This window comes from Centropristis striata, chromosome 1 (genome assembly GCF_030273125.1).
Source record: "Centropristis striata isolate RG_2023a ecotype Rhode Island chromosome 1, C.striata_1.0, whole genome shotgun sequence".
Classification (NCBI taxonomy): domain Eukaryota; kingdom Metazoa; phylum Chordata; class Actinopteri; order Perciformes; family Serranidae; genus Centropristis; species Centropristis striata.
The window spans coordinates 10,834,910-10,862,032 of record NC_081517.1 but is presented as its reverse complement, the minus strand read 5'-3'; the positions used below and the strand labels follow the sequence as shown (position 1 = coordinate 10,862,032).

The following is a 27,123-nucleotide window of genomic DNA, read 5'->3' as shown; positions in this document are numbered from 1 at the left end:
GTAAAAGGCACATGGCAGCCCGCCTGGAGTTTGCCAAAAGGCACCTGAAAGACTCTCAGACCATGAGAAACAAAATTCTCTGGTCTGATGAGACAAAGATCGAACTCTTTGGCGTGAATGCCAAGCGTTATGTTTGGAGGAAACCAGGCACCGCTCATCACCTGGCCAACACCATCCCTACAGTGAAGCATGGTGGTGGCAGCATCATGCTGTGGGGATGTTTTTCAGCGGCAGGAACTGGGAGACTAGTCAGGATTGAGGGAAAGATGAATGCAGCAATGTACAGAGACATCCTGGAAGAAAACCTGCTCCAGAGCTCTCTTGACCTCAGACTGGGGCGACGGTTCATATTTCAACAGGACAACGACCCCAAGCACACAGCCAAGATATCAAAGGAGTGGCTTCAGGACAACTCTGTGAATGTCCTAGAATGGCCCAGCCAGAGCCCAGACTTGAATCCCATTGAACATCTGTGGAAGGATCTGAAAATGGCTGTGCACCGACGCTCCCCATCCAACCTGATGGAGCTCGAGAGGTTTTGTAAGGAGGAATGGGCGAAACTAGCCAAAGATAGGTGTGCCAAACTTGTGGCTTCATATTCCAAAAGACTTGAGGCTGTAATTGCTGCCAAAGGTGCCACAACAAAGTATTGAGCCAAGGCTGTGAATACTTATGTACATATTATATTTTCGTTCTTTATTTCTAATAAATTTGCAAACATTAAAAAAAACTTTTTTTAAAGTTGTCATTATGGGGTATTTTGTGTAGAATTTTAAGGGAAAAAAATTAATTGAATCCATTTTGGAATAAGTTTGTAACATAAAGAAATGTGGAAAAAGTGAAGCGCTGAATACTTTCCGTATGCACTGTATATATACATATATATAAAACTTTAACTCGTTGCCATGGATATGCATTGTTCTGCTTCTCTCCTGATGACGGCTTGCCTTGTTAGCCACCTGTCAATCAAAGGTAGCCACGCCCCATCTTCTATTTTCTTCTAAATGGGGGCGTTATTTACACTATTAAGATCAAATTGTCTTGAAGAAGATTTTTTACTAGTGATTAGTGTTGTCCTAAAAACATTTCTGAGGTTATTAATCGAGTGAGAAGTTTTCTCATTTTGTATCGAAAATGAATGGACCCAAATGCTTCTGCAGCGGTCAGCGCCCCCTGCTGGATTATCTGGTAGAATGCAGCTGAAGGATCTTCCTGGTTTGCCTCATTGCTCAGACCCGGAGGTTGCTGCCCGATTTCTACATGTTGACCACAAACTTTAGATAATCAGGGAATCCCTCTGGAGCTGGACTGTTGTCTCTGAAGCTGGACTGTTGTCTCTCTGTTGTCTCTGGAGGAGGACTGTTGTCTCTCTGTTGTCTTTGAAGGTGGACTGTTGTCTCTGAAGGTGGACTGTTGTCTCTGAAGGTGGACTGTTGTCCCTGATGGTGGACTGTTGTCTCCCTGTTGTCTCTGATGGTGGACTGTTGTCTTCGATGGTGAACTGTTGTCTCTCTGTTGTCTCTGATGGTGAACTGTTGTCTCTCTGATGTCTCTGATGGTGGACTGTTGTCTCCCTGTTGTCTCTGATGGTGGACTGTTGTCTTCCTGTTGTCTTCGATGGTGAACTGTTGTCTCTCTGTTGTCTCTGATGGTGAACTGTTGTCTCTCTGTTGTCTCTTGCAGGCGGGGATCTTCAGCATGCATGCCTGTGAGGAAGGATTTGCCACGGGGGGACGAGACGGATGCATCCGACTGTGGGACGTCGACTTCAAACCCATCACCAAGATCGACCTGAGGGAGGCGGAGCAGGGCTACAAAGGTCTGAACCAACCACTCGTCAGGGACAGGGAACAGAGACAGGGACAAACAGGGACAAAGTCAGGAGCAGGGGTACAAAGGTCTGAACCAACCACACCTCAGGACCCCTCAGGGACAGAAAGAGACAGGGACAGAGAGAGACAAACAGAGGCAGGGGTGGACCAGACTTTGTCTCAGTCAGGTGTGTTTCCTGTCTCAGTCAGGTGTGTTCTGTGTCTCAGGACTGTCAATCCGCAGCGTTTGCTGGAAAGCGGACCGTATCCTGGCAGGGACGCAGGACAGTGAGATCTTCGAGGTCATGGTGCGGGACCGGGACAAACCGGTGCTCCTGATGCAGGGTCACAGTGAGGGCGAGCTGTGGGCGCTCGCTCTGCACCCCAAACAGCCGGTTGCCGTCACCGGGAGCGATGACCGATCCGTCAGGTCCGTCAGCTGACTGTCCCCTCACCTGTCTGTCCCCTCACCTGTCTGTCCTCTGTCTCTAAGCTGACTGTCCATCTCACCTGTCTCTCCTCTGTCTCTCTCACCTGTCTGTCCCCTGTCCTCAGGCTGTGGAGTCTTCCGGACCACACCCTGCTGGCTCGCTGTAATATGGAGGAATCCGTCCGCAGTGTTTCCTTCAACAACGACGGCTCTCAGCTCGCTCTGGGCATGAAGGACGGCTCGTTCACCGTCCTGCGTGTCAGGTGATCTCTTCCTCCGTCCTGTTATAATTTAGTGATATTGGTTCAAACATCAGGTAACCAATTTCTTTCTTCAGGGACATGACGGAGGTTGTGCACATCAAGGACAGAAAGGAGGTGATTCATGAGCTGAAGTTTTCACCGGACGGATCTTTCCTGGCGGTGGGATCAAACGACGGGCTGGTGGACATCTACGCCGTCGCCCAGCGCTACAAGAAGGTGGGCGAGTGCAGCCGCTCCACCTCCTTCATCACTCACCTGGACTGGTCGGTCGACAGCCGCTTCCTGCAGACCAACGACGGCGCCGGAGAGCGGCTCTTCTACAGGATGCCAGGTAACGCAGAGTCTCCAGACTGTTTACTCTCCTGTCTAGACTTGTGACTTTCCTGTCTAGACTTGGGACTCTCCTGTCGAGACTCAGGACTTTCCTTTCTAGAATTAGGACTTTCCTTTCCAGACTTGACACTTTCCTGTCTAGAGTTGGGACTCTCCTGTTTAGACTTGGGACTTTCTTTTTTAGACTTGGGACTTTTCTGTCTAGACTTTGGACTTTCCTTTCTAGAATTGGGACTTTCCTTTCCAGACTTGGGACTTTCCTGTCTAGACTTTGGACTTTATTTTTTAGACTTGGGACTTTCCTGTCTAGACTTGAGACTTTCCTTTTCAGACTTGGGAATTTCTTTTTTAGACCTGGGACTTTCCTGTCTAGTCTTGGGACTTTCCTTTCTAGTCTGGGGATTTCCTTTCTAGACTTGGGACTTTCCTCAGTCTTACTTTTCTCTCCGATGCCTCGACCTTCGGACCTTCTGACCTTTTGCCTTCTTGTGTGTCCATCAGCAGGGAAGCTGGTGCCTAAAGAGGAGGCAAAGGGGATCCACTGGATGACATGGACTGGAGTAATCGGTCCGGAGGTGAACGGCATCTGGCCCAAATACTCCAACATCACCAATGTGAACTCTGTGGATGCCAACTACAGCAGCGCTGTGCTGGTGACCGGAGATGACCTCGGCCTTGTCAAACTCTTCAGGTTTCCCTGCCTCAAGAAAGGTTGGTCAGGAACCCTTCCAGGAACCGTTACACTGTGGTTCAGTTGTACCCCTTTTCAACCAAGGCAGTTTCAGGGCTGATAAAGGCTGGTTCCAAGTTGGTGCCAAATCTCGAACCAGTTAGACAGCCAACATACCGTCTAGAACTATGTTTGTGTTGGTTGAAAAGGGGTATTGGAGAAACCAGGGTTTGAATTTGGTTCCTCTACCAAACGTCCCAGTTCTGTGGAGGTACTTTCTGATGTGTCAGTAACTATCAGGCAGTGTTTATCCTTTGAGTTAAGTTGTTTTGACACGACTCCTGTAGTGGTTTACCCTCCAGTCGGACCCTTCAGATTAGTCGTGAGTCGTTTCTAACAATCTGCTTCATGAACTCAGTTTCACTCTGTGAACTCACTGCGTCTTCTTCCTCAAACAGGAGCCAAGTTCAAGAAGTACATCGGTCACTCCGCTCATGTGACAAACGTCCGCTGGTCCAACGACCTGCAGTGGGTTGTCACCACCGGTGGCGCCGACCACGCCGTCTTCCAGTGGAGGTTTTTGCCTGAGGGCGTCATGAACGGTGTTCTGGAGCCGCTCCTCCAAGGTAACACTTATTGCTGCAGCAGTGATGGACTGTGATGGACCAACTGGACCGCCTCAGTCCAGACCGGGCTCTTTGGCTCCATTTGGCTCAGAATGAAAACTCCTTCACAGTTCTCTGGTTTCTGTTGATAAACAGCATGTTTTATGTATCTGTCTCCTGTTCGCCATGTTCAGAGGGGTACGCCGACTCCAACAGCGGCGAGTCGGACTCGGACGTGTCGGACGTCCCGGAGCTCGACTCGGACATTGAACAGGAAGCTCAGACCAGCTACGAACGCCAGGTGATCACCTGTCTGTCTGTCTGTCTCACTCGTTTGTCTCACTCGTTTGTCTCACCTGTCTGTTTGTCTCACCTGTCTGTCTGCAGGTGTATAAGGAGGACCTGCCTCAGCTGAGGAAGAAGCTGATTGGTTCCCTGAAGCGTCAGAAAGCTCCAGAGGAGGGGCTTCGTCTGCAGTTTGTTCATGGGTAACAAAACATCCGAGGTGAACTTAACAGATAGTAGTATGATAATGAATTACTTGTTAATAACTTCCGTCGTTCCTGCGTCCTGTTCCCTGCAGGTATCGGGGCTTCGACTGTCGTAACAACCTGTTCTACAGTCAGGCCGGCGAGGTTGTGTACCATGTGGCCGCCGTTGCCGTCGTCTACAACCGGCTGCAGCACAGTCAGAGGTTCTACCTGGGACACGACGATGACATCCTCAGCCTCGCTGTCCACCCGCTTAAAGACTACGTGGCCTCCGCGCAGGTACGCCGGCCAATTGGAGCGCAGCATGTCACCATCAGACCGGCTCAGAACGATTCTGATTGGCTGTCTTTGTGTTCAGGTGGGCAGAGACCCGGCGGTCCACGTCTGGGACATCCAGACCCTGAAGTGTCTGTCTCTGCTGAAGGGACACCACAGCAGAGGAGTGTGTGCGCTGGAGTTCACAGGTACTTCTGCACATGGCACCATTATATTTATATTATTATTATGTTATACCTTTATACAGAAGGAAGTCTCCTTGAGGTCTCACCTCCCTCCCACCCTGTCTGTCTGTCTCTTTATCTCTCTGTCTCAGCGGACGGGAAGAGTTTGGTGTCTGTGGGAATCGATGAATTTCACTCCATCGTCATCTGGGACTGGAAGAAAGGAGAGAGGCTAGCGAAGGCCAGGTACACCTGAACACATCTGAACTCACCTGTCTGCTCTTTAATGACCCGATTAGAATAATAGGACAGCAGTCTGATGTCCCCTGGTGTCTGTCCTTCAGGGGACATAAAGAGAAGATCTTCGTGGTGAAGAGTAACCCATTCCGGATGGACAAACTGGTGACTGTCGGCATGAAACACATTAAGTTCTGGCAACATTCAGGTAAACTGTCCTCACCTCCTCCTGTTCACCTGAAACACACCTGCGTCCTCGGGTTACTGATGAAGATGGAGTTCATCATTCACTAGAGAATACAGTTTCTGAAAAAATTCAAATCAATCAATATCCTTTATTTAACCAGGTAAAATTCATTGAGATTAAAATCTCTTTTTCAAGAATGACCTGGCCAAGAAGGCAGCATGATAAAATAAGAACAATCAACCACAATTCTCATACACCACATTCAACATCAATTAAAGTACATACAAGTTCAGGGACAATACTATATGAAGATTGAAATGAGTACAGTTAAAAATGAAATAAATAAAGTTATCAGTAAACAGTTGTACAAACAATTGCATTGACCAAGAGAACTATCTTCTCTGTCCTTCAGGATTCCTTTGAATTCTCCCATGCCTGTTCCAGGCAGAAGGCGCAGCATATTTAAAGGCTTTTTTCCCTAACTCAGTTCTAGCTCTGGGTACCAACATCTGTAACACACCCCTAGAATGCAAACCATAGCTACATTTGTTTGTGGACATGTAAACACATAGATATGAAGGGACCAGCCCAATAAGACACTTGTAAACAAAAAACAATCAGTGTGAGAGTCTGCGTACAGATAGCGATGGACATTTTGCAGTGTGTGATTGCTGGATGCTACGCTGCCGTGCTGGCTGAATGTGTCAGAAGTAGGAGAAGTGTGAAAAGTCAGATTGTGTGTAATTCATATGAATGTAAAGAAAAGTTTAATAATACCAATAATCTATACAAAGAGTTTATCAAAAAGCTGACACGTCACTGCAATGGTGGCTTCAAGGGATTATATCAAGTTGAAGTAGTAGGAAAAGTGCTGAAGCATAGTTGAGAAGAACTGTGATAAAGCAGAATAGTAGTATGTAGAGACAGAGGTCCCATCAACAGCTTCAGAGCAAAACACCAGTCAGAAATGGAGAGAAACTGATGTAAATGTAGGCAGTCATCTAAAAGTGCTGAGTCATGGTTGAGGATAACTGGTGTTAAAACACAACCGTAGTATGTAGAGACAGAGGTCCCATAAAACAGCTTCAGCGCAATGTACCATGAACCTTTCTGCAGTGGTGGAAAGTAACTAAGTACATTTACTCAAGTACTGTACTTAGCCAAATTATGAGGTACTTGAGTATTGAGTATTTCCATTTTATGTAACTTTATACTTCTACTTTACTACATTTTGAGGAAAATATTGTACTTTTTACTCTGTCTAGCTGACAGCTTTTCAGGTCAAGATTTAACATAAAAACATGATACATTTAAAATGATTAAGCATGTTTATAAATTAAATCACATCAAAGTATAATTTGTTAAAATGAATCCTACCTTGAGAAAATTCAAATATTGCTTACAAAAATGCATCACTAGTAATAATCCAATTATATATTTTTTGGAATATATAGAAATAATGGGAGTTGGTCCATTCTGTATAACGAGTACTTTTACTTTCTCTACTTTAAGTACATTTTGATGCTGATACTTTTGTACTTTTACTTCAGTAAGTTTTGGATGCAGGACTTTTACTTGTAGTGCAGTGATTCTGCAGTGTGGCATTAGTACATATACTTGAATAAGGGATCTGAATACTTCTTCTGCCACTGCCTTTCTGTCACTAGAACACCCCTGACTCTCTCTCCTCCTGCAGGCGGCGGGCTCACCTTTAAACGGGGGATTTTCGGGAACCTGGGGAAGCAGGAGACGATGATGTCGGCGTGTTACGGCCGATCGGAGGACCTTGTCTTCTCCGGCGCGACCAACGGAGACGTTTACATCTGGAGAGACACGACGCTCATCAAGACCATCAAAGCCCACGACGGCCCCGTGTTTGCCATGTGCTCTCTGGACAAGGTACCGCCTGGAATTCCTTGATCACCTGGAATATTATTATTAATAAATATATGATATTAAGTTCTAATTTTAGCAATGTATCCAGAAAGATTTAATTATAATTGTAATAATTAAAAAAAAACATATTTAATGAAATACGTTATTTTATCTTTTACAAGAGTAATAATAGTTAATAAAGCAGTCTTCAAAATTAAAATAATTTTGTAATGGTACAAGAAAAAGATGTTATGGTGAAAATAAAACGAAACCAAAGTTGTCACATAATGAGAATAATATTTAAATGTTAATAATCACTGTGACTGCTGCAGACGTTCAGTCCTGATCTCTCTGTCCCTTGTCCTCTGTACCCTGTCCTCTCTCCCCTGTCTTGTGTCCTCTGTCCCCTGTCCTCTGTGTCTCGTGGTGCGTTCAGGGCTTTGTTACGGGGGGGAAGGACGGCATTGTGGAGCTTTGGGACGACATGTTTGAGAGGTGTCTGAAGACGTACGCCATCAAGAGAGCTGCTCTGTCCCCGTCCTCTAAAGGTCTCCGTCTCAGTCCATCCCTCTGCTCTTTTTATTCTCTTCATGAAGATGTGTTATATTTTTTTCCCCCCAATATATTTATTGTCTTTTTCTCATAATACAATGTCCCATCAATGAAACATTCAATAACAACGTAACAGTTTGGGACTGGAAATACTTATATTGCATAAACACACATACACACACACACACGCACACACACACACACGACTTAGACAGGATTAACATAAAATAAAAATAAAACTGTTCCCCTACATTGTTCACAGTCGCCTCTCAGGTAAAGCCTACTATTCCAGCTTTCATGATAATCATGTACGGTTCCCAAAGCTGAACAAAGTCTTTCTGTTTGCCCATAACAATGTAAGTTAGTCTTTCCAGTCCAATGCAGTCCAAAAGCTCCCTCATCCACATTCTCAATGATGGAGCGTCCATGCTGTTCCAACATAATGCAATAGCTCTCCTGGCTTGAAGTAGTCCAAAGTCTTAGTTCAAAGTTTAGTCTGTTTCCGTGTTTGTGTGAAGTCCTTTGGATATATTTCAAGCACGCAAAGTTTAACATTTTCTTTTTTTACAGATTATTTTTTAGGCATTTTTATGCTTTATTGACAGTGACAGAGTGAAAGGGGGTGACAGAGGGAAAGACATGCGGCAAAGGGAGCTCAGGCCGGATTCGAACCCAGCTCCGCCGCAGCAAGGCCTCAGCCTACATGGCAAGCGCTCTACCAGTGTGAGCCACCGGGACGCCCCAAGCAAAGTTTAACATTTAAAGGAATCGTGGTATTAAACATCTTTGACAAAAAATGTATAACATTCTTCCAAAAGTTTTGAATCTTTGGACATTCCCATAGATAGTGGAGTAAAGTACCTTTCTCATTCAAACATTTAGTACAGACATCTGGAGTATTAGCAGACATATGATGGAGCTTGACAGGAGTTATGTACATTCTCATTAACCACTTATACTGAAGTAATTTAAACCTTGTGTTTATTGTCTGTTTTTGCACTTTCAAACAAGCATCGTTCCAATCCGTAGATGTGTTATATTTTTTAAAAACAAAAACAAAAAAAACACAATGTTTTCCAGGAACTTTAATTTACTGTTAAAGTCACTTCAGACGAGCCAAATTTTCATGAATTACACAAAACCAAAAGAAAACAACCTGAAAATAAAATAAATCATGTAATTAATAACAAAAATAGTAAATAAACAAACACAAAAGCAAGAAACGAAACTCAAACAATAAAATTGATTTAAATTAACGTTTATTTGTCTCAGGGTCCTTGACTCAGGGTGCTGGTCTCAGGCCCCTGTTCTCATGGTCTCAGACTCAAGGTTCTGGTCTCAGGGTTCAGGACTCAGGGTCTTGGTCTCAGGGTCCTGGTCTCAGGGTCTTGTTCTCAGGGTCCTGGTCTCAGCGTCTTGGTCTCAGGGTCCTAGTCTCAGGGTCCTAGTCTCAGGGTTCTGGTCTCAGGGTTCTGGTCTCAGGGTCCTGGTCTCTGGGCTCTGGTCTCAGGGTTCTTGGTTTCAGGGTTCTGGTCTCAGGGTCCTGTTCTCCTGACGTCCTGTCTCTGTCCATCTCAGGTCTGCTGCTGGAGGACAACCCATCCATCAGGGCCATCACTCTGGGTCACGGTCACATCCTGCTGGGAACCAAGAACGGAGAAATCCTGGAGATTGATAAGAGCGGCCCGATGACCCTGCTGGTCCAGGTCTGACCTTCACCACTCGTATCTGTACAAAGACTGTCAGCGAGATCCACCGTCAGCCTGAACAACCTGTGTGTGTGTGTGTAGGGTCATATGGAGGGGGAGGTGTGGGGTTTGGCGGCTCACCCTCTACTTCCTGTCTGTGCCACCGTCAGCGACGACAAAACTCTGAGGATCTGGGAGCTGTCGGCTAATCACCGCATGGTCGCTGTCCGCAAGCTGAAGAAAGGTCAGAAACACCTGAGTGACCTTTGACCTGTGTTCTGTGTGACCTGTGTGACTTGTGACCTGTGTGACTTGTGACCTGTGTGACTTGTGACCTATGACCTCAGGTGGGCGCTGCTGTGCCTTCTCTCCAGACGGTAAGGGGCTGGCGGTCGGTCTGAACGACGGCAGCTTCCTGGTGGTGAACGCAGACACGCTGGAGGACATGGTGACCTTCCACCACCGACGGGAGCTCATCTCAGACATCCGCTTCTCCCAAGGTACCTGAACGCACCGCACAGGTGTGACAGCCATGTGTCACAAAACAACCACAAAGAGACACAGAACAACCATGAAGAGACACAACAACCACTGAGATTCAAAATAACCTAAAAGAGACTCATAACAATCAGAGAGAGACACAAAACAACCACAGACATTCAAAACAACCTCAAAGAGACAAAAAACTACAGAGACTCAAAACAACCACAAAGAGACAAAAAACTACAGAGAGACTCAAAACAACCACAAAGAGACTCAAAACAACCACAGAGAGACACAAAATAAACACAAAAAAAACTCATAGAGACACAGAACAACCTCATAGAGACACAAAACAACCAAAGAGAGAAACAAAACAAGAGTTATGTATGTAACTACGGTTCTATGAATTCTGGAGGACCGCCAGAGGCGGTGCTTTAAGCACTGGATATTCCATCTCGCGCATGCGCAGGTCAAGTAGTTACCAACAAAGTCACCTGTGACCCCTGGATGACCCGGGAACATCTATAAGTTCCAATGTCACCAGAGGATCTGTTCCAACTGGATCTTCTCGCGAAACTGAAAGATCCGAGTGACAGAGAACTCTGGCAGTCATCCAGAATTCATAGAACCATAGTTACATACGTAACTCTCATTCTACTTCATTCTTACTGACCGCCAGAGGCGGTGCTTTAAACACTGGATGACTAATACCAAAAAGGTCATGAGGATATTGATCAACTAGGGGCTTGAAGCCTTCGACAGGACAGCCGTCACCCCAGGATGAGGAGCAGCAACATTTACTCTGTAGAATCGAGCAAATGTGCACAACAAAGACCGGGTAGCAGCAGCACAGATGTCTTGACGAGGAACCCCCTTCAACGCAGCCCATGATGCAGTCACATTCCTTGCAGAATGGCATTTAACCTTCCCGGGTACAGGAAGCCTCTGTGCGCTATAAGTGTGAGAGTCTCTGTTTGGACAGAGCAGCCCCCTTCCTGCAGCCTCCATGACATATAAAGAGGTTGTCTGTCCTGCGTAGGTTGGTGGTCTTCTCCATATTTGCCTTAAGTGCCCGCACCGGGCACAACTGGTGAGCTTGGGGGACTGAAAGCAGCCAGCTCTACTGATTGGTTTACATGTCAGGGGGATAACTGCTAAGGTAGGAAGGACTGATTCGGCCAATGCGGCCCATACGAGCGGCAATGTTATAACTCCTATTCAAGAGATCATCTGTAGCCCGGCACTGGGGTCGGGGGCACCAGGCATCTGTCCTCAGTGCTTCATCTGGGGAGACAATGAGTGCAGCGATAGGAGGCTCAACAGGAGCTAACAGGTGCTCACAGCTGCCGTACAGTCGGCACTGTACAGCAAAAATATAAGGCCAAGCTGTCTGGCGAAAGCACAAGACAAGGTTCAGAAATGAATAAATATGCAACCAGGTTTAGGGGAGAGCACCAAAGCCATGGTGCGAGAGAGAACAGCACACAGCTGCTGTACAACTGGCACTGTGTAGCAAAAGTGTAACACAAAGCGGTCTGTCGAACACACTAGACAAGGTTCAGAAATTAATAAATACGCAACCGGGCTAAAGCGAGAGCCTCAAAGCCACGGTGCGAGAGACAACCGCACACAGCGGTGAGAGTAGTGCTAGCAACCGTGCTACCCGAAGGTTAGCAAACAGGCTATGATCGCACGGACTTACTTCCACACGCACACCCACAACTAGGCGAAAACACCCGTCGGCAGAGCAATGATCAAACATGCAGCACTCACCACACCTAGCCGAGTGTGACAGTAAGCAGACATGCAAGCCGGCACTGCGGCATCGCCGCCGGCTACAGCATGCAGCTGTTGACATTCCGAAACAGCAAGACGCAGCCTCTGGTGGACGGATAACGTCTGAAGCACCAACCCTTGGGTTACGAAGCTACCAGCAACGAGCCAATTATAGATTATTAGAATATGTGTATGACCTGCAATCATACAATCCGCAATCGTGAGGAGATAGAAGGAACAGATCCTCTGGTGACACAGGAACTTATAGATGTTCCCGGGTCATCCAGGGGTCACCAGGGGTGTGAATAGACGCCGGGCAGAAGACGCAGCAAAAACGCTGTGGAGACGTGCTGCTGCTGTAACGCGCCCGGTGGAAATCCCCAGTAAGAATGAAATAGAACAACCACAGAGACTCAAAACAACCTCAAAGACACACAAAACAACCACATAGAGACACAAAACAACCACAGAGACTCAAAACAACCACAGAGACACAAAACAACCACAGAGAGACACAAAACAACCACAGAGACTCAAAACAACCTCAAAGAGACAAAACACACAGAGACACAAAACAACCGACAAATAGACACAAAACAACCTCAAAAACACACAAAACAACCACATAGAGCAGGGGTGTCAAACTGATCCAGGAAAGGGCCAAGTGGGTGCAAGTTTTCATTCCAACCAAGCAGGAGCACACATGACTCCACTCATCTAATCACCTGGGCTGTCTTCACTCGTTTGATTTGTCATATCAGGTGTGCTCTTGCTAGGTTGGAACAAAAACCTGCAACCACTCGGCCCTTTCCTGGATCAGTTTGACACATGTGTCCTACAGCACATGTGGTAAACTGATCCAGGAAAGGGCCGAGTGGCTGCAGGTTTTTGTTCCAACCTGATTAGATGAGTGGAGTCATGTGTGCTCCTGCTTGGTTGGAATGAAAACTTGCACCCACTTGGCCCTTTCCTGGATCAGTTTGACACATGTGACATTGACACAACTTCAGAGAGACACAGACACAAAACAACCACAGAGATACACAAACCAACCTCAAAGAGACCCATAACAACCATAGAGACACAAAACAACCTCAAAGAGACAAAAACAACCTCAAAGAGACACAAAACAACCACAGAGACTCAAAACCACCAGTGAGAAACACATAACAAACACAAAACAACCACCGAGAGACACAAAACAACCCTAAAGAGACACAAAACAACCACAGACAGAAACAAAACAACCTCAGAGAGACACAAAACAACCACAGAGAGACACAAAACAACCACAGAGAGACACAAAACAACTTCAGAGAGACACAAAACAACCACAAAGCTCAGTGATTCAGAGATACAGGCCTACACCATTTATAGGTGTTTCTTGTCTCGGTGTGTGTTTCAGACGCTGGGAAGTACCTCGCCGTGGCGTCCCACGACTCCTTCGTGGACATCTACAACGTCCTGACCAGCAAGAGGGTTGGCATCTGCAAAGGAGCCGGCAGCTACATCACACACCTGGACTGGGACGCCAGAGGTGAGCACACCTGTGCTAATGCTAACATGCTAACTGTTAGCAGCTAACATAGAAACTGATGAGTTTGTTGGTCTGCAGGTAAACTGCTGCAGGTGAACACCGGAGCCAAAGAGCAGCTGTTCTTCGAGGCGCCGCGAGGACGCAAACAGAACATCAGCGTGGCCGAGGTCAGTGTGACGAGTCAGTTAGGACAAGTCAGTACATGTGACAAGTCAGTCAGGAGGAATGACGAGTCAGGGTGAGTCAGTCAGAACATGTGACGAGTCAGTCAGGACAAGTCAGTCAGGAGCTATGACGAGTCAGTCAGGACCGGTGACGAGTCAGGACGAGTCAGTCAGAACCTGTGACGAGTCAGGACGAGTCAGTCGGGACCTGTGACGAGTCAGGACGTGTGACAAGTCAGTCAGGACGAGTCAGTCAAGAGGTGTGACAAGTCAGTCAGGACCTGTGACGAATCAGTCAGGAGCTGTGACGAGTCAGTCAGGACGAGTCAAGATGAGACAGTCAGGACAAGTCAGTCAGGACGTGTGACGAGTCAGTTGGGTGTGTCTGAGATGACCTGATGTGTGTTTCAGTTTGAGAAGCTGGACTGGGCCGGCTGGACGTCCGTCCTCGGTCCGACCTGTGAGGGAATCTGGCCGACACTCAGCTTCGTTAACGCCGCCTCGCTCACCAAGGACCACAAGCTGCTCGCCACCGGAGACGACTTCGGCTTCCTCAAACTGTTCAGCTTTCCGTCAAGGGTGAGGGACGGAAACTGATTAATCTTTAATCTTCTGTGTTTCTCTGTCGAGTTCGCCGGACTAACAGTTCATAAAAATACCTGTTGCCAACACGCTATCTAAGCTTGATGCAAAACAACCACAATGACTAAAAAAAGGCCAAACCATCAATGCTTGTCTCGCTTCCTCACCGGTGTGATTAATCAGAAGGTTTTCTGACCTCAGGGCCAGTTCGCCAAGTTTAAGAAGTACGTGGGGCACAGCACCAACGTGACAAATGTCCGCTGGTCCAACGACGACGCCGTGCTGCTGTCAGTGGGCGGGGCCGACACGGCGCTGATGATCTGGACCAGAGAGCCGCCAGGTCACAAGGAGAGCAAAGCCGTGGACAGCGAGGAGTCTGACGACGACACGGAGGAGGACGGAGGTCAGAAACTCACGCTGAGCTTTTACTCTGAAGTTCTCAGCTCAGGGACATGCTGAGACTTTTACTTTGTATTTTAAGTCACAAAGCTTTCAGATTTTGATCTTTGGTCCAAACTCCGCCAGCGCCAGGTGTTCCAGGTGTTCCAGGTGTTCAAGGTGTTCTAGATGTTCCAGGTGTTTGTGATGGACTGGTTGTGTTTCAGGGTATGACAGCGACGTGGCGCGGGAGAAGCTGGTGGACTACGTCACCAAGATCTACTCAGCCAGCATCCGGAACATGACGGGAACCAGACCACACCTACAGCACAAAGAGCTTCCTGTGGAAGAGAGGTACACACACACTCTCACACACACACACACACACACACACACACACACACACACACACATATATATACACTCACACACACTCACACACAGATATATACTCACACACACTCTCAAACAAACACACACACTCACACACTCGCACACATACTTACACAGACACTCTCACACACACACAAAAATATACACACACAGACTCACACTTTCACACACACACCCACACGCTCACACACACATAGATATATACTCACACACACTCACACACACAAGCACACACAGACACACACACACACACACAGACACAGACACACACACACTCACACACACAGACACACACACTCACACACACTCAGATATATACACACACACACACTCTCACACACACATGCATGCACTCACTCACACACGCACAGACACACACACACACACACACACACACACACACACACACACACATATATATATACACACACACTCTCATACACACTCTCAGTGTTTCAGTCTCTGACCCTGCTTCCTGTTTCCTGTTCAGGCCTCCGGTAAGCCGGGCAGCGCCGCTGCCTGACAAGCTGCTGAAGAACAACATGACAAAGAAGAAGAAGGTGGTGGAGGTGGGTTGGTGCCTGGCGGTGGCGGTGGGCTGTGACCTATGACCTGTGACATCACTTTAACGGTCTGGTCTGGTTTCAGGAGCTGGTGTTGGAGCACGTGTTCGGCTACAGAGGCTTCGATTGCCGCAACAACCTGCATTACCTCAACGACGGCGCCGACATCATATTCCACACCGCTGCCGCAGTGGTCATCCAGAACCTGTCGTCTGGTCAGTCGGCGCTCACTGAATGTCTGCCTTTCTAATGTGTCCGATGTTTGTCACACGTCCTGCTTCCTGTCCCGACAGGAACCCAGAGCTTCTACCTGGAACACACTGACGACATCCTGTGTCTGACTGTTAACCAGCATCCGAAATACCAAAACATCATTGCCACGGGACAGATCGGTGAGTCCCGCCGCTCAGACAGACGCTCCAGCTGACATCAGACTGTTTCTGTTCGCTTCTTTAACTCCAACGTCAGAATCATTCCAGCTGCACAGAGACTTCAGTCTGAGGCTTTCTGTACCATGATTATTACACAGGCACAGACCCCCTGACCTCAAAGAGACAACACAGAGAGAGATAAACAACCACAGAGACTCAGAACAACCACAAAAGACATAAAACAACCACAAAGTGACACAAAACAACCACAGACTGAGAACAACCACTAAGAGACTCAAAACAACCACATAGACTCAAAACAAACACAGAGATGCAAAACAACCTCAGAGAGACACTAAGCAACCAAAGAGAGGCACAGATCAACCACAAAGAGACACAAAACAGCCACAGAGAGACACAAAACAACCACAGAGAGACACAAAGCAACCACAGAGACACACAAAACTACCACAGCGAGACACAAAATAACCACAGAGAGACTCAAAACAACCACAGAGAGACAAAGCAACCACAAAGAGACTCAAAACAACCACAGAGACACACAAAACTACCACAGCGAGACACAAAGCAACCTCAAAGAGACTCAAAACAACCACAGAGACACAAAACAACCACAAAGACACCCAAAACAACCACAGCAAGACACACAACAACCACAGACTCAAAACAACCACAGAGACGCACAAAACAACCACATTGAAACTCAAAACTACCACAGAATGACACAAAATAACCATTAAGAGACTCAAAACAATCACAGAGAGACATAAAACAACAGAGACACAAAACAATCATTAAAAGACCCAAAAACAACCACAGACAGAAACAAAGCAACCACAAAGAGACTCAAAACAATCGCAGAGACACAAAACAACCACAGAGACACACAAAACTAACACAGTGAGACACAACACAACCACAGAGAGACTCAAAACAACCACAGAGAGACACAAAACAACCACAGGAACACAAAACAACAGCAAAGAGAAACAAAACAACCACAAAGGTTTTAAGGTGACAAAGGTCAAAATGAGACAAAAACACAAAGCCACACTGTTTGTAGTTGTTTCTTGTCCCTTTTATATACAAGGGGTGGGCTCTGGGGGGTCTGGGGAGTCCGGCGGTCTGTTGGGGTCTGTACCCTTATTTTCTTTGTGTCTGAACTGCACTCAGACATTTAACATGCTAACATTCTAATATTTGAATGAGATATTATGAGGATGGTGTGAGTGTTGATCAGACAGTTTTATTGATTGTTTCTCATGCATGACGACTGCTTTCTGCCCATCACACTCTTTCCTTTTCCACGGCTTCCTCATGTCACCACCAGGTGACGTCACTGAGCTGCCAGGTGAGTCTGAGCTCATCACCATCACATCATTCTGTCTGTCTCCATGCTGACGCTCATGTTTCACTGTTGTTCGCTGTCGCTGTGTAGAGGCGGACGTGTCTGGTGAGTATCAGGATCTGGTTCAGGTCTGGTTCTCGTGTCTGTCTGTGCTCATGTGGACTCTGAAGAAAACACGTCTCAGTAGATCCATTCACACTTCCTGTCTGTTTCAGATACGGAACAATCAAAAGAAAAGCCTCTCTCTGTTTATATTGAATGTTCCAGACGGTGGCGGTGAAAAGTCGGACTGTCTGACTCAGTCAACAGCTGAGTTCAGGGCTGTATATGAAGCTGAAACCAATCTGAAATCTCAGTTCAGACTGTGACACAAACAGTTGAAAACAGACTGAAAGTGTTTTCCTGTCTGAAGACTTTAGTGTGGATGGAAACAGGTGAGCAGTGTTTTCAGACGGGTCCTGGTCAGTAGGGGATCCAGCCGGACTCGGAGCGGAGCCTCGTATCAGCATGTGAGCCAGCTGGGTCAGCCGGGCGGGGCTGTCCCTGTGTCTGTCAGTTTGTAGCAGCTGAGCTGGATCTGTGGTGTGAATGTCAGCATGATCCGGTTTAGTAACCCTTCACTGCCATGATCACACCGGACATCACCAGATCAAATAAACTCAATTTGTTATGGTATACTCAAAAGCAGTGGTCAATAAAGTGTTGACAGATGACGAGACATTAGGGAGAAGCCACTGAGGTTTTGTTAAACTTGTATGCAGACATTTTGAACTCTCTGAACCCGTCGGTACCGGACAGACCGCCCCCGTTAAACCCCTCCAGAACCTTACCATGTCCTGAGACTCTCATAGGAGTCTATGGGAGCTGTGGTAGAGACTCTCATAAGAGTCTATGGAAGCTGTGGTAGAGACTCTCATAGGAGTCTATGGGAGCTGTGCTAAAGACTCACATAGGAGTCTATGGGAGCTGTGGTAGAGACTCTCATAGGAGTATATGGGAGCTGTGGTAGAGATTCTGTTGGTGTTCAGAGGGTTAAAGCAGATCAGTATTCGACTCCCTGCAGAGAACAGGAGACCTTAAACTTATCCTGGATATAAGAAGACATGAAGCTGCTGTTGTGTGTTTGAGTGGAAATAATAACAGTGCAGACAGGAAGTTTTCAGTTGCAGCTGTTGTGTTGATCATTTCCTTCAGCAGGTTTGTGATTCTTCTGAACTTTCCTTCTTGTGGTTTGGAGGGAAGGTTCCTGTGTGATCATGGCTGAAGGGGTTAATAGTGTCTGCTGTAGATGTGAACTCAGTGAGAAACTGAGCCGGTTTGCTGTGTTCCCAGCATGTCTCCTGAACTTCAGCACCTCCTCACTTCCTTTGGTTCCATTTCTCTTTTTGTCACTCCTCAGTTCATCCTTGCCTTAATTCTGGTGTTTCATGACTCTGTGGTTCTGAAGTAGTCCGGTTCCTTGTTACATCAAGCCCTTGATTTCATGATTCTGTGTTTTCATGTTTCTGTCCTGTGGCTCCTCGTCCCCTTACTAACTGAACCCCCCAGTCCTCCGGTTCCTCTGATTCCTCCGGTTCCTCTGGTTCCTCTGGTTCCTCCGTTTTATTTTCTGGTTCCTTGGATTCCCCTGGTTCCTCAGGTTTCCCAGGTTCCTTTACCTTTGGTTCCTCGGGTTCCTCTGGATCCTCGGGTTCCTCTGGATCCTCCGGTTCCTCAGGTTCCTCCGGTTCCATCAGGTCCTCCGGTTCCTGAAGTTCCTTCGGTTTAACCTCATCCTCAGGTTCCTCCAGTTAATCCTGTTCCTTTGGTTCCTCGGGTTCCTCGGGTTCCTCAGGTTCCTCTGGTTCTTCAGGTTTCTCAGGTTCCTCCGTTTTATCCTGTTCCTCGGGTTCTTCAGGTTCCATTGGTTCTTTGGGTTTCCCAGGTTCCTCAGGTTTTTCAGGTTCCTCAGGCCTCGGTTGATCCTGTTCCTCAGGTTCCTTAGGCTCCTTCAGTTCCTCCGGTTCCTCCGGTTCTTTGGGTTCCCCAGGTTCCTCTGGTTCCTCAGGTCCTTCTCTGCTCGTTACCTCAGGTTGTAATGTTCCAGTGGAGTGGTTCCTGCTCTCACCGCCTGGTCCGTGTGGCGTTCAGTTTCAGTTTCATAAATGATAGAAGGCTTGAGGAACCAGAGATGTTAGCCCATTAGCCGTTAGTCCGTTAGCCCTGTCAGAAACAGGCTCTGAATTGGTCAATTGACTCAATCCAAGGCCTCATAGACAGCTATGAGAAGACTGACAGCAACAATGAAACTAATGACATGAATAATTATCATAGAAGACATTCAGCGCCAGATTTATTAAGAGAACCCGCAGCTGGGAGCCAATCAGACAGATGATTCCCTCTCTGCAGATTTAACGTCATTAGGTCTTAAACTCTGCGGCATCGGTCATGTTTCAGGTTCAGGCTGCTGAGTCGGACTGATGGCTTCAGTAACGTTGCTTTCAGAAATCGTCAAGTTAATCATCGCATTTATTTTTTACTTGCCCGATCTTTGAACAGTCTTTAGAGTCGATATAGTCAAATAAATTCAAGTTTTATAGTAAGTAGTGTTTTTTTGGCCTTTTGGTTCCTTCAAGTTTTGCGTGTTGCTTCCAGATTCTAGATCCCAACCACCGAAGCGTCTCACTCCTCCAGTGAAACCAGACCAGCTCACCAGCGTTGGTGGTTGGGATCTAGCATCGACCCTTTGCGGCTTCTTGGTCCTGCTGGTCTTTGAGTCCTTGTTCCAAGGATCCAACCAAAGAACCAGGAAGACTCTGAACATCTGCAGGGATGTTCTTTGGGCCATTGGTATTACGGTTCTTAGGTTCTGCCCCAGGTCCTCAGGTCAGTTTGCAGGATCCTGAGGTCCTGGGTTCTGCGGTTCCTGAGCTCTGTGGTTCCTCTCACAGGCCTGGCTCCATCCATCCACGTGTGGGACGCCATGACCAAGCAGACGCTGTCCATCCTGCGATGCTCCCATGCTAAAGGTGTCGGCTACGTCAACTTCAGCGCCACGGGGAAGCTGCTGCTGTCGGTGGGCGTGGAGCCCGAACACACCATCACCGTGTGGAGGTGGCAGGAAGGTACGGGACCGCAGAACCACTTCCTCTGGGGATGAGCAGGACAGGGGGCAAGATGATAATAACTATAATAGTAATAATAATAATAATCAGGGCAGAGGTTTAAACTGTAAACACTCGTCTCTCAGCTAACGTCTGTAAACACTCCGTCAGCAGGAGGAAGCAGCTATTAACTAAAGTAAAAGTCACAAGCAGCTCATTCAGCTGGTGTAAAAAACTTCTTTCATCATTAAATCAGCCCTGCCCCCTCAAACATCTTACCCATTTATAGTAAATATTGATCTGTCAAAATTCAAGCATCAGCAGAGAATCCATTAAAACTTCTCATGTCCAACTGACAGCAGGAATAACCAAAATCATTATCAAGAAAACCAGGGAATATGTCTAGATATCAGCTTTTAAATTAAACTCTTATCAAGTCAAGTCAAGTCAAAGTTTATTTATAGAGCACATTTAAAAACAACCTCAGTTGACCAAAGTGCTGTACAGTTATTAAAATAGAATAAATCATACACAAATAGGTATAAATAAAAACAATGAAAACAATAAAATACTAAAAACAGTAAAAACAATAAAATAAAATAGAATAAAATAGTAATAAAAACTCAATCCAAAACAGTGTTAGAGATAAAAAGACAAATAAAAGGGTAAAAAAAGTAAAAAAAAAAGAAAGCCAAGGATTTTTGCCTAGCTGGGACTGAAAGCCAAGGAGAATAAATAGGTTTTTAATAATGTTTTAAAGTGCTCGACAGACTGTGCAGCTCTGACCTGGAGAGGTAGGCTGTTCCACAGCTTTGGGGCCGCCACAGAGAAGGCTCTGTCCCCACGAGTACGGAGTCTGGACCGCGGTACGACCAGGAGCAGCTGGTTAGACGACCTAAGTGCTCTGGAAGTACTGTGGGGTTTTAAAAGCTGTGATAAATAAGATGGTGCCAGACCATTTAAGCACTTAAAAACAATTAATAAAACCTTAAGAGCTATTTTTGTTGTTATCATTATATTTTTCCAAACAAGTGTACCTTTAGTTGTCCCAGGCATTAAAATGAACAAGAAATGGAAGAAAACAAGTGTCTAATCATTTTTTCCATAACTGTATAATTCGAAGGAAGCATCAAACATCATTTCCAGTTATTCTGTTTCACATTTCCATCTGAGTCAACAAATAATAACAATAAACAGGCAAAACACAGTAGTTATTTTGAGCCTGAACCCTAAAGAATGCTTGCTGTTGTTTTCATGCTTCTCACCTGTACTTCACTCTGACCTCTCTGCCAGGCTCCAAGGTGACGTGTAAAGGCGGCCACGCTGATCGGATCTTCGTGGTGGAGTTCAGACCGGACTCCGACACTCAGTTCGTGTCCGTTGGAATCAAACACATCAAGTTCTGGACTCTGGTGGGCGGCTCGCTGGTCTATAAGAAAGGCGTGATCGGCGCGGTGGAGGACGGGCGCATGCAGACGATGCTGTCCGTCGCCTTTGGAGCCGTAAGACCATAAACTGACTCGCTGCTGTAATAAATCCTTAAATCTGTTTTGTTTAATTGAACGTGTTTGTCTCCTCCAGAACAACCTGACCTTCACCGGCGCCATAAATGGGGACGTGTACGTGTGGCGGGAACACTTTCTGGTGCGAGTGGTGGCAAAGGCGCACAGCGGCCCGGTCTTCACCATGTACACCACGCTGAGGGACGGACTCATCGTCACCGGGGGCAAGGAACGGCCGTGAGTACCAACAGGGTCAGGACTGGAGCCAGGACTGAAGTCAGGACTGGAGCCAGGACTGGAGCCAGGACTGGAGTTAGGACTGGAGTTAGGACTTGAGTTAGGACTGGAGTCAGGACTGGAGTCAGGACTGGAGTCAGGACTGGAGCCAGGACTGGAGTCAGGACTGGAGTTAGGGCTGGAGTCAGGGCTGGAGTCAGGACTGGAGCCAGGACTGGAGCTAGGACTGGAGTCAGGACTGGAGCCAGGACTGGAGCCAGGACTGGAGTCAGGACTGGAGTCAGGACTGGAGCCAGGACTGGAGTCAGGACTGGAGTTAGGGCTGGAGTCAGGGCTGGAGTCAGGGCTGGAGTCAGGACTGGAGCCAGGACTGGAGTCAGGACTGGAGTCAGGACTGGAGTTAGGACTGGAGTCAGGACTGGAGTCAGGACTGGAGTCAGGACTGGAGTCAGGACTGGAGCCAGGACTGGAGTTAGGGCTGGAGTCAGGACTGGAGTCAGGACTGGAGCCAGGACTGGAGCCAGGACTGGAGCCAGAATTGGAGTCAGGACTGGAGTCAGGACTGGAGTTAGGACTGGAGTCAGGACTGGAGTTAGGACTGGAGTCAGGACTGGAGTCAGGACTGGAGTTAGGACTGGAGTTAGGACTGGAGTCAGGACTGGAGTTAGGACTTGAGTCAGGACTGGAGTTAGGACTGGAGCCAGGATTCTCTGTGATGTGTGTTGTGTCTGACAGGACTAAGGAGGGCGGGGCGGTGAAGCTCTGGGACCAGGAGATGAAGCGATGTAGGGCGTTCCAGCTGGAGACAGGCCAGACGGTGGAGAACGTCCGATCCGTCTGCAGAGGGAAGGTAGTGACAGTTTGTCGCGTCAGTCAATCCTTTGTTAGAATATTTGCAGAACAAAAGGAACATGAAGTTTTATTGGCACAATTTATTTTGTGCATAAAACTTTAAAATTATACTTTACCTGATGAAACACAAAATGTATTAAAGGAAAACTTTGTATTATTAACAATAAACTGAACGAAAACATTTCTATAAACTTCAAAACCGTCCGGAATATCATATCACGAATGCTGGGTCTTGTTGGTTTTCTGAGAATCTACTGCACCTACAGGTACCTTGTTTGCCATGTAGCAATAAAAAATATACTAAAAACCAGGATTAATGTGGTTAGTCACATTGGACTACTATTATTTTGAACACTACTGTACCTATATGTTTTAAACAGCAAGATGTGAAAATCATGTGATGATGAGGAAATGATGAATGAGACTGATTAAACTGCAGTTTGTAAACAGATGTTTTCGTTTAGTTTGGCTGATGTTGAATTCAGAATGATCTTTTTTTGGGTTCTCAGCTCACTGCGGACACAAACAGGTTTTAGAGTTACTCACATGTTCCTTAAAGTCGTTCCAAAAATGAAATAATAAAAAAACATAATAACATTGTTTAAAGTCATTTGATAAAGGGAGGACAGGATGATCCTGATCTCGTCCCTGGACTCTTTGACGCGTATCTGTGGTTTCAGGGTAAAATCCTGGTGGGAACCAAAGACGGCGAGATCATCGAGGTGGGAGAGAAGAACGCCGCGTCCAACACCATGATCAACGGACACACTCAGGGGGGGATCTGGGGTCTGGCAACCCACCCTTTCAAAGATGTCTTCATCTCGGCCAGCGATGACGGGACCATCCGGATATGGGACCTGGCTGATAAGGTATCTGTTTGAAAACTGGGGGGGACTGGGGGCATGGGGGGACAGGACTCACTGTTGTCTTGTCTTCTGTTAGAAACTTCTGAACAAGGTGAGTCTGGGTCATCCTGCCAAGTGCACGTCCTACAGTCCCAACGGAGAGATGGTGTCCATTGGAATGGAGAACGGAGAGTTCATCGTCCTGCTGGTCAACTCGCTCACCGTGTGGGGCAAGAAGAGGGACCGCAGCGTCGCCATCCAGGACATACGGTACCACGTCTGTCTCTACGTCCTCAGGACATCGTCCTTCAACACTTCAGTCTAACACATTTCACTCCTGGTGTTCAGGTTCAGTCCAGATAACCGGTTCTTGGCGGTGGGTTCGGTTGAGAGCGCGGTGGATTTCTACGACCTTTCTCTGGGTCCATCCCTCAACAGGATCGGCTACTGCAAGGACATCCCGGGCGCCGTCATCCAGATCGACTTCTCCGCTGACAGCAAACACATCCAGGTGAAACACGATGACACAGAGCTGTGACCTTTGACCTTTCAGTCACCGCTCCTTGTGGTCCCTGTAGAGGCTGAATTTGGTGTAAACGTCCTTCATGTCCTCTGCAGGTGTCCACCAGCACCTACAGCCGGCAGGTGCACGAGGTTCCCTCAGGGAAGATCGTCACAGAGCAGAGCGTGTTTGAGAGGATCACCTGGGCGACCTGGACCAGGTGAGGCTGGCTCGCTAAAGTTATTTAATGAAAAAATGTTCTGTATGATGAGTTCAGCTCAGGGAACAGACTCGGGGAACAAACAGGACACTGGTGAGAGGACTGAAGACTGTTCAGGTGATCAAACAGCCTAGGGAACTTATCAAAGAGCTGAGTGAACTAAATTTAGAGCAGAGGGAACTAACTTGAGAGGAGACGGAACTAACTTTAGAGCAGAGGGAACTAACTTTAATGCCGACGGAACTAACTTTAGAGCAGAGGGAACAACCTTTAGAGCAGAGGGAACCTATTAAGAGCTGAGGGAACTAACTTAAGCAGCAGAGGGAACTAACTTTAGAGCAGTGGGAACTAACTTTAAAGCAGAGGGAACTACCTTTAGAGCAGAGGGAACCTATCAAAGAGCTGAGGGAACTAACTGTAGAGCAAAGGGAACTAACTTCAGAGCAGAGGGAACTAACTTCAGAGCCGAGGGAACTAACTTCAGAGCCGAGGGAACTAACTTTAGAGCAGAGGGAACTAACTTTGGAGCGAAGGGAACTAACTTTAGAGCAGAGGGAACAACCTTTAGAACAGAGGGAACCTATTAAGAGCTGAGGGAACTAACTTAAGCAGCAGAGGGAACTAACTTTAGAGCAGAGGGAACCTATCAAAGAGCTGAGGGAACTAACTGTAGAGCAAAGGGAACTAACTTCAGAGCCGAGGGAACTAACTTCAGAGCCGAGGGAACTAACTTTAGAGCAGAGGCAACTAACTTTGGAGCTAAGGGAGCTAACTTTAGAGCAGAGGGAACCTATCAAAGAGCTGAGGGAACTAACTGTAGAGCCGAGGGAACTAACTTTAGAGCAGAGGGAACTAGCTTTGGAGCGAAGGGAACTAACTTCAGAGCTGAGGGAACTAACTTCAGAGCTGAGGGAACTAACTTTAGAGCCAAGGGAACTTTAGAGCTGAGGAAACTAACCTTAGAGTCGAGGGAACTAACTTTAGAGCAGAGGGAAACAACTTTAGAGGGGGCTAACTCTTCTGTTCAGGGAACATTCTGTAAAGCATTGTGAACTAATTGCAGGATGTAGGGGACATATTGTGTGTCTAAGAATCATCCTGTAGATTTCGGTGAAAACCGTGTGGAAAACTTGGGGAACTACTGATAAAGGAAACACTGTGGGGTTTAGGGAACATTTAGACCTGCTGATGAGAGTTCTTTGTTTTCAGCATCCTGGGTGATGAAGTTCTCGAACTATCTTTAGAGCAGAGGGAACTAAGTTTAGAGCAGAGGGAACTAAGTTTAGAGCTGAGAGAACTAACTTCAGAGCAGAGGGAACTAACTTTAGAACAGAGGAAACTAAATTTAGCAGAGGGAACTAACTTTAGTGGAGGGAAATAACTTTAGAGCAGAGGGAACTAACTTTAGAGAAGAGGGAACCAACTGTAGAGCAGAGGAACTAACTTCAGAGCCAAGGGAACTAACTTTAGAGCAGAGGGAACCTATCAAAGAGCTGAGGGAACTAACTTTAGAGCTGAGGGAAATAACTTTAGAGCAGAGGGAACTAACTTTAGAGCTGAGGGAACTAACTTTAGAGCAGATGAAAACTTACTTTAGAGCTAAAGGAACTGACTTTAGTCAAGGGTACTTACTTCAGAGCCAAGGGAACTAACTTTAGAGCAGAGGGAACGACCTTAGGAGCAGAGGGAACCTATCAGAGAGCTGAGGGAAATAACTTTAGAGCCGAGGGAAATAACTTTAGAGCCGAGGGAACCTATCAAAGAGCTGAGGGAACTAACTTTACAGCAGAGGGAACTAACCTTAGAGCAGAGGGAACCTATCGAAGAGCTGAGGGAACTAACTTAACAGCAGAGGGAACTAACTTTAGAGCTGAGGGAACTAACTTTAGAGCAGAGGGAAACAACTTTAGAGCAGAGGGAACCTATCAAAGAGCTGAGGGAACTAACTGTAGAGCCGAGGGAACTAACTTTAGAGGGGACTAACTCTTCTGTTCAGGGAACATTCTGTAAAGCGTTGGGAACTTATTGCATGATGTAGGGAACATATTGTGTGTCTATTGTGTGTCATCCTGTAGTTTTCGGGGAACACCATGTGGAGAACTTGGGGAACTACTGATAAAGGAAACAGTTTGGAGTTTAGGGAACATTTAGACTTGCTGACGAGCTTTCTTTGTTTTCAGCATCCTGGGTGACGAAGTTCTCGGCGTTTGGCCTCGTAACACGGAGAAAGCGGACGTGAACTGCGCCTGTGTGTCTTACGCCGGCCTGAACCTGGTGACGGGAGACGACTTCGGCCTCATCAAACTCTTTGACTTCCCATGTTCAGAGAAGTTTGTAAGTGAAATTTTATTTAATCGTCTTCCTTGGAGCTGCGTCGGCGCATTGCTGAACCTTCTGATCTCTTCACAGGCCAAACACAAGAGATACTTTGGTCACTCGGCTCATGTCACCAACATCCGATTCTCCTGCGACGACAAGTTCGTCATCAGCGCCGGAGGCAGCGACTGCAGGTGAGACCGCAGAGTTCATTTCAGTTTCTCTATTTTCATTAAATTCGCTTCTGACTATTTTTGCATTAAATCTGACGATCCTGAAAATCTGAATTTTTATGAAAGTTTGTGGACGTTTTTTTTTCAGTTGAATAAACATGAAAAAGGAATAAATGAAAGAGAACAACAAGATTC

General features: G+C 46.8%; 1 protein-coding gene across 2 annotated transcripts in view; it reads left to right on the top strand.

Moving 5' to 3' along the window:
- Nucleotides 1–27,123, top strand: part of LOC131969055 (echinoderm microtubule-associated protein-like 6) — a 32,586-nt gene that overhangs the window by 4,762 nt on the left and 701 nt on the right. The window contains exons 6-41 of one of the 2 annotated variants that reach the window (XM_059330182.1): nucleotides 1,684–1,819; nucleotides 2,040–2,241; nucleotides 2,367–2,504; nucleotides 2,579–2,835; nucleotides 3,339–3,548; nucleotides 3,966–4,133; nucleotides 4,307–4,413; nucleotides 4,500–4,600; nucleotides 4,696–4,882; nucleotides 4,962–5,067; nucleotides 5,196–5,289; nucleotides 5,388–5,488; nucleotides 7,164–7,366; nucleotides 7,779–7,890; nucleotides 9,473–9,600; nucleotides 9,685–9,826; nucleotides 9,930–10,082; nucleotides 13,247–13,378; nucleotides 13,457–13,545; nucleotides 13,954–14,121; nucleotides 14,326–14,527; nucleotides 14,730–14,856; nucleotides 15,386–15,464; nucleotides 15,544–15,673; nucleotides 15,752–15,850; nucleotides 17,181–17,201; nucleotides 20,129–20,302; nucleotides 21,575–21,783; nucleotides 21,863–22,020; nucleotides 22,756–22,870; nucleotides 23,553–23,741; nucleotides 23,815–23,987; nucleotides 24,066–24,228; nucleotides 24,336–24,439; nucleotides 26,620–26,773; nucleotides 26,849–26,949. In XM_059330182.1, the coding sequence (XP_059186165.1) occupies nucleotides 1,684–1,819; nucleotides 2,040–2,241; nucleotides 2,367–2,504; nucleotides 2,579–2,835; nucleotides 3,339–3,548; nucleotides 3,966–4,133; nucleotides 4,307–4,413; nucleotides 4,500–4,600; nucleotides 4,696–4,882; nucleotides 4,962–5,067; nucleotides 5,196–5,289; nucleotides 5,388–5,488; nucleotides 7,164–7,366; nucleotides 7,779–7,890; nucleotides 9,473–9,600; nucleotides 9,685–9,826; nucleotides 9,930–10,082; nucleotides 13,247–13,378; nucleotides 13,457–13,545; nucleotides 13,954–14,121; nucleotides 14,326–14,527; nucleotides 14,730–14,856; nucleotides 15,386–15,464; nucleotides 15,544–15,673; nucleotides 15,752–15,850; nucleotides 17,181–17,201; nucleotides 20,129–20,302; nucleotides 21,575–21,783; nucleotides 21,863–22,020; nucleotides 22,756–22,870; nucleotides 23,553–23,741; nucleotides 23,815–23,987; nucleotides 24,066–24,228; nucleotides 24,336–24,439; nucleotides 26,620–26,773; nucleotides 26,849–26,949 (5,132 nt within the window). The remainder of the gene's footprint in view (nucleotides 1–1,683; nucleotides 1,820–2,039; nucleotides 2,242–2,366; nucleotides 2,505–2,578; nucleotides 2,836–3,338; nucleotides 3,549–3,965; nucleotides 4,134–4,306; nucleotides 4,414–4,499; nucleotides 4,601–4,695; nucleotides 4,883–4,961; nucleotides 5,068–5,195; nucleotides 5,290–5,387; nucleotides 5,489–7,163; nucleotides 7,367–7,778; nucleotides 7,891–9,472; nucleotides 9,601–9,684; nucleotides 9,827–9,929; nucleotides 10,083–13,246; nucleotides 13,379–13,456; nucleotides 13,546–13,953; nucleotides 14,122–14,325; nucleotides 14,528–14,729; nucleotides 14,857–15,385; nucleotides 15,465–15,543; nucleotides 15,674–15,751; nucleotides 15,851–17,180; nucleotides 17,202–20,128; nucleotides 20,303–21,574; nucleotides 21,784–21,862; nucleotides 22,021–22,755; nucleotides 22,871–23,552; nucleotides 23,742–23,814; nucleotides 23,988–24,065; nucleotides 24,229–24,335; nucleotides 24,440–26,619; nucleotides 26,774–26,848; nucleotides 26,950–27,123) is intronic. The other variant, XM_059330191.1, reaches the window with a different exon arrangement.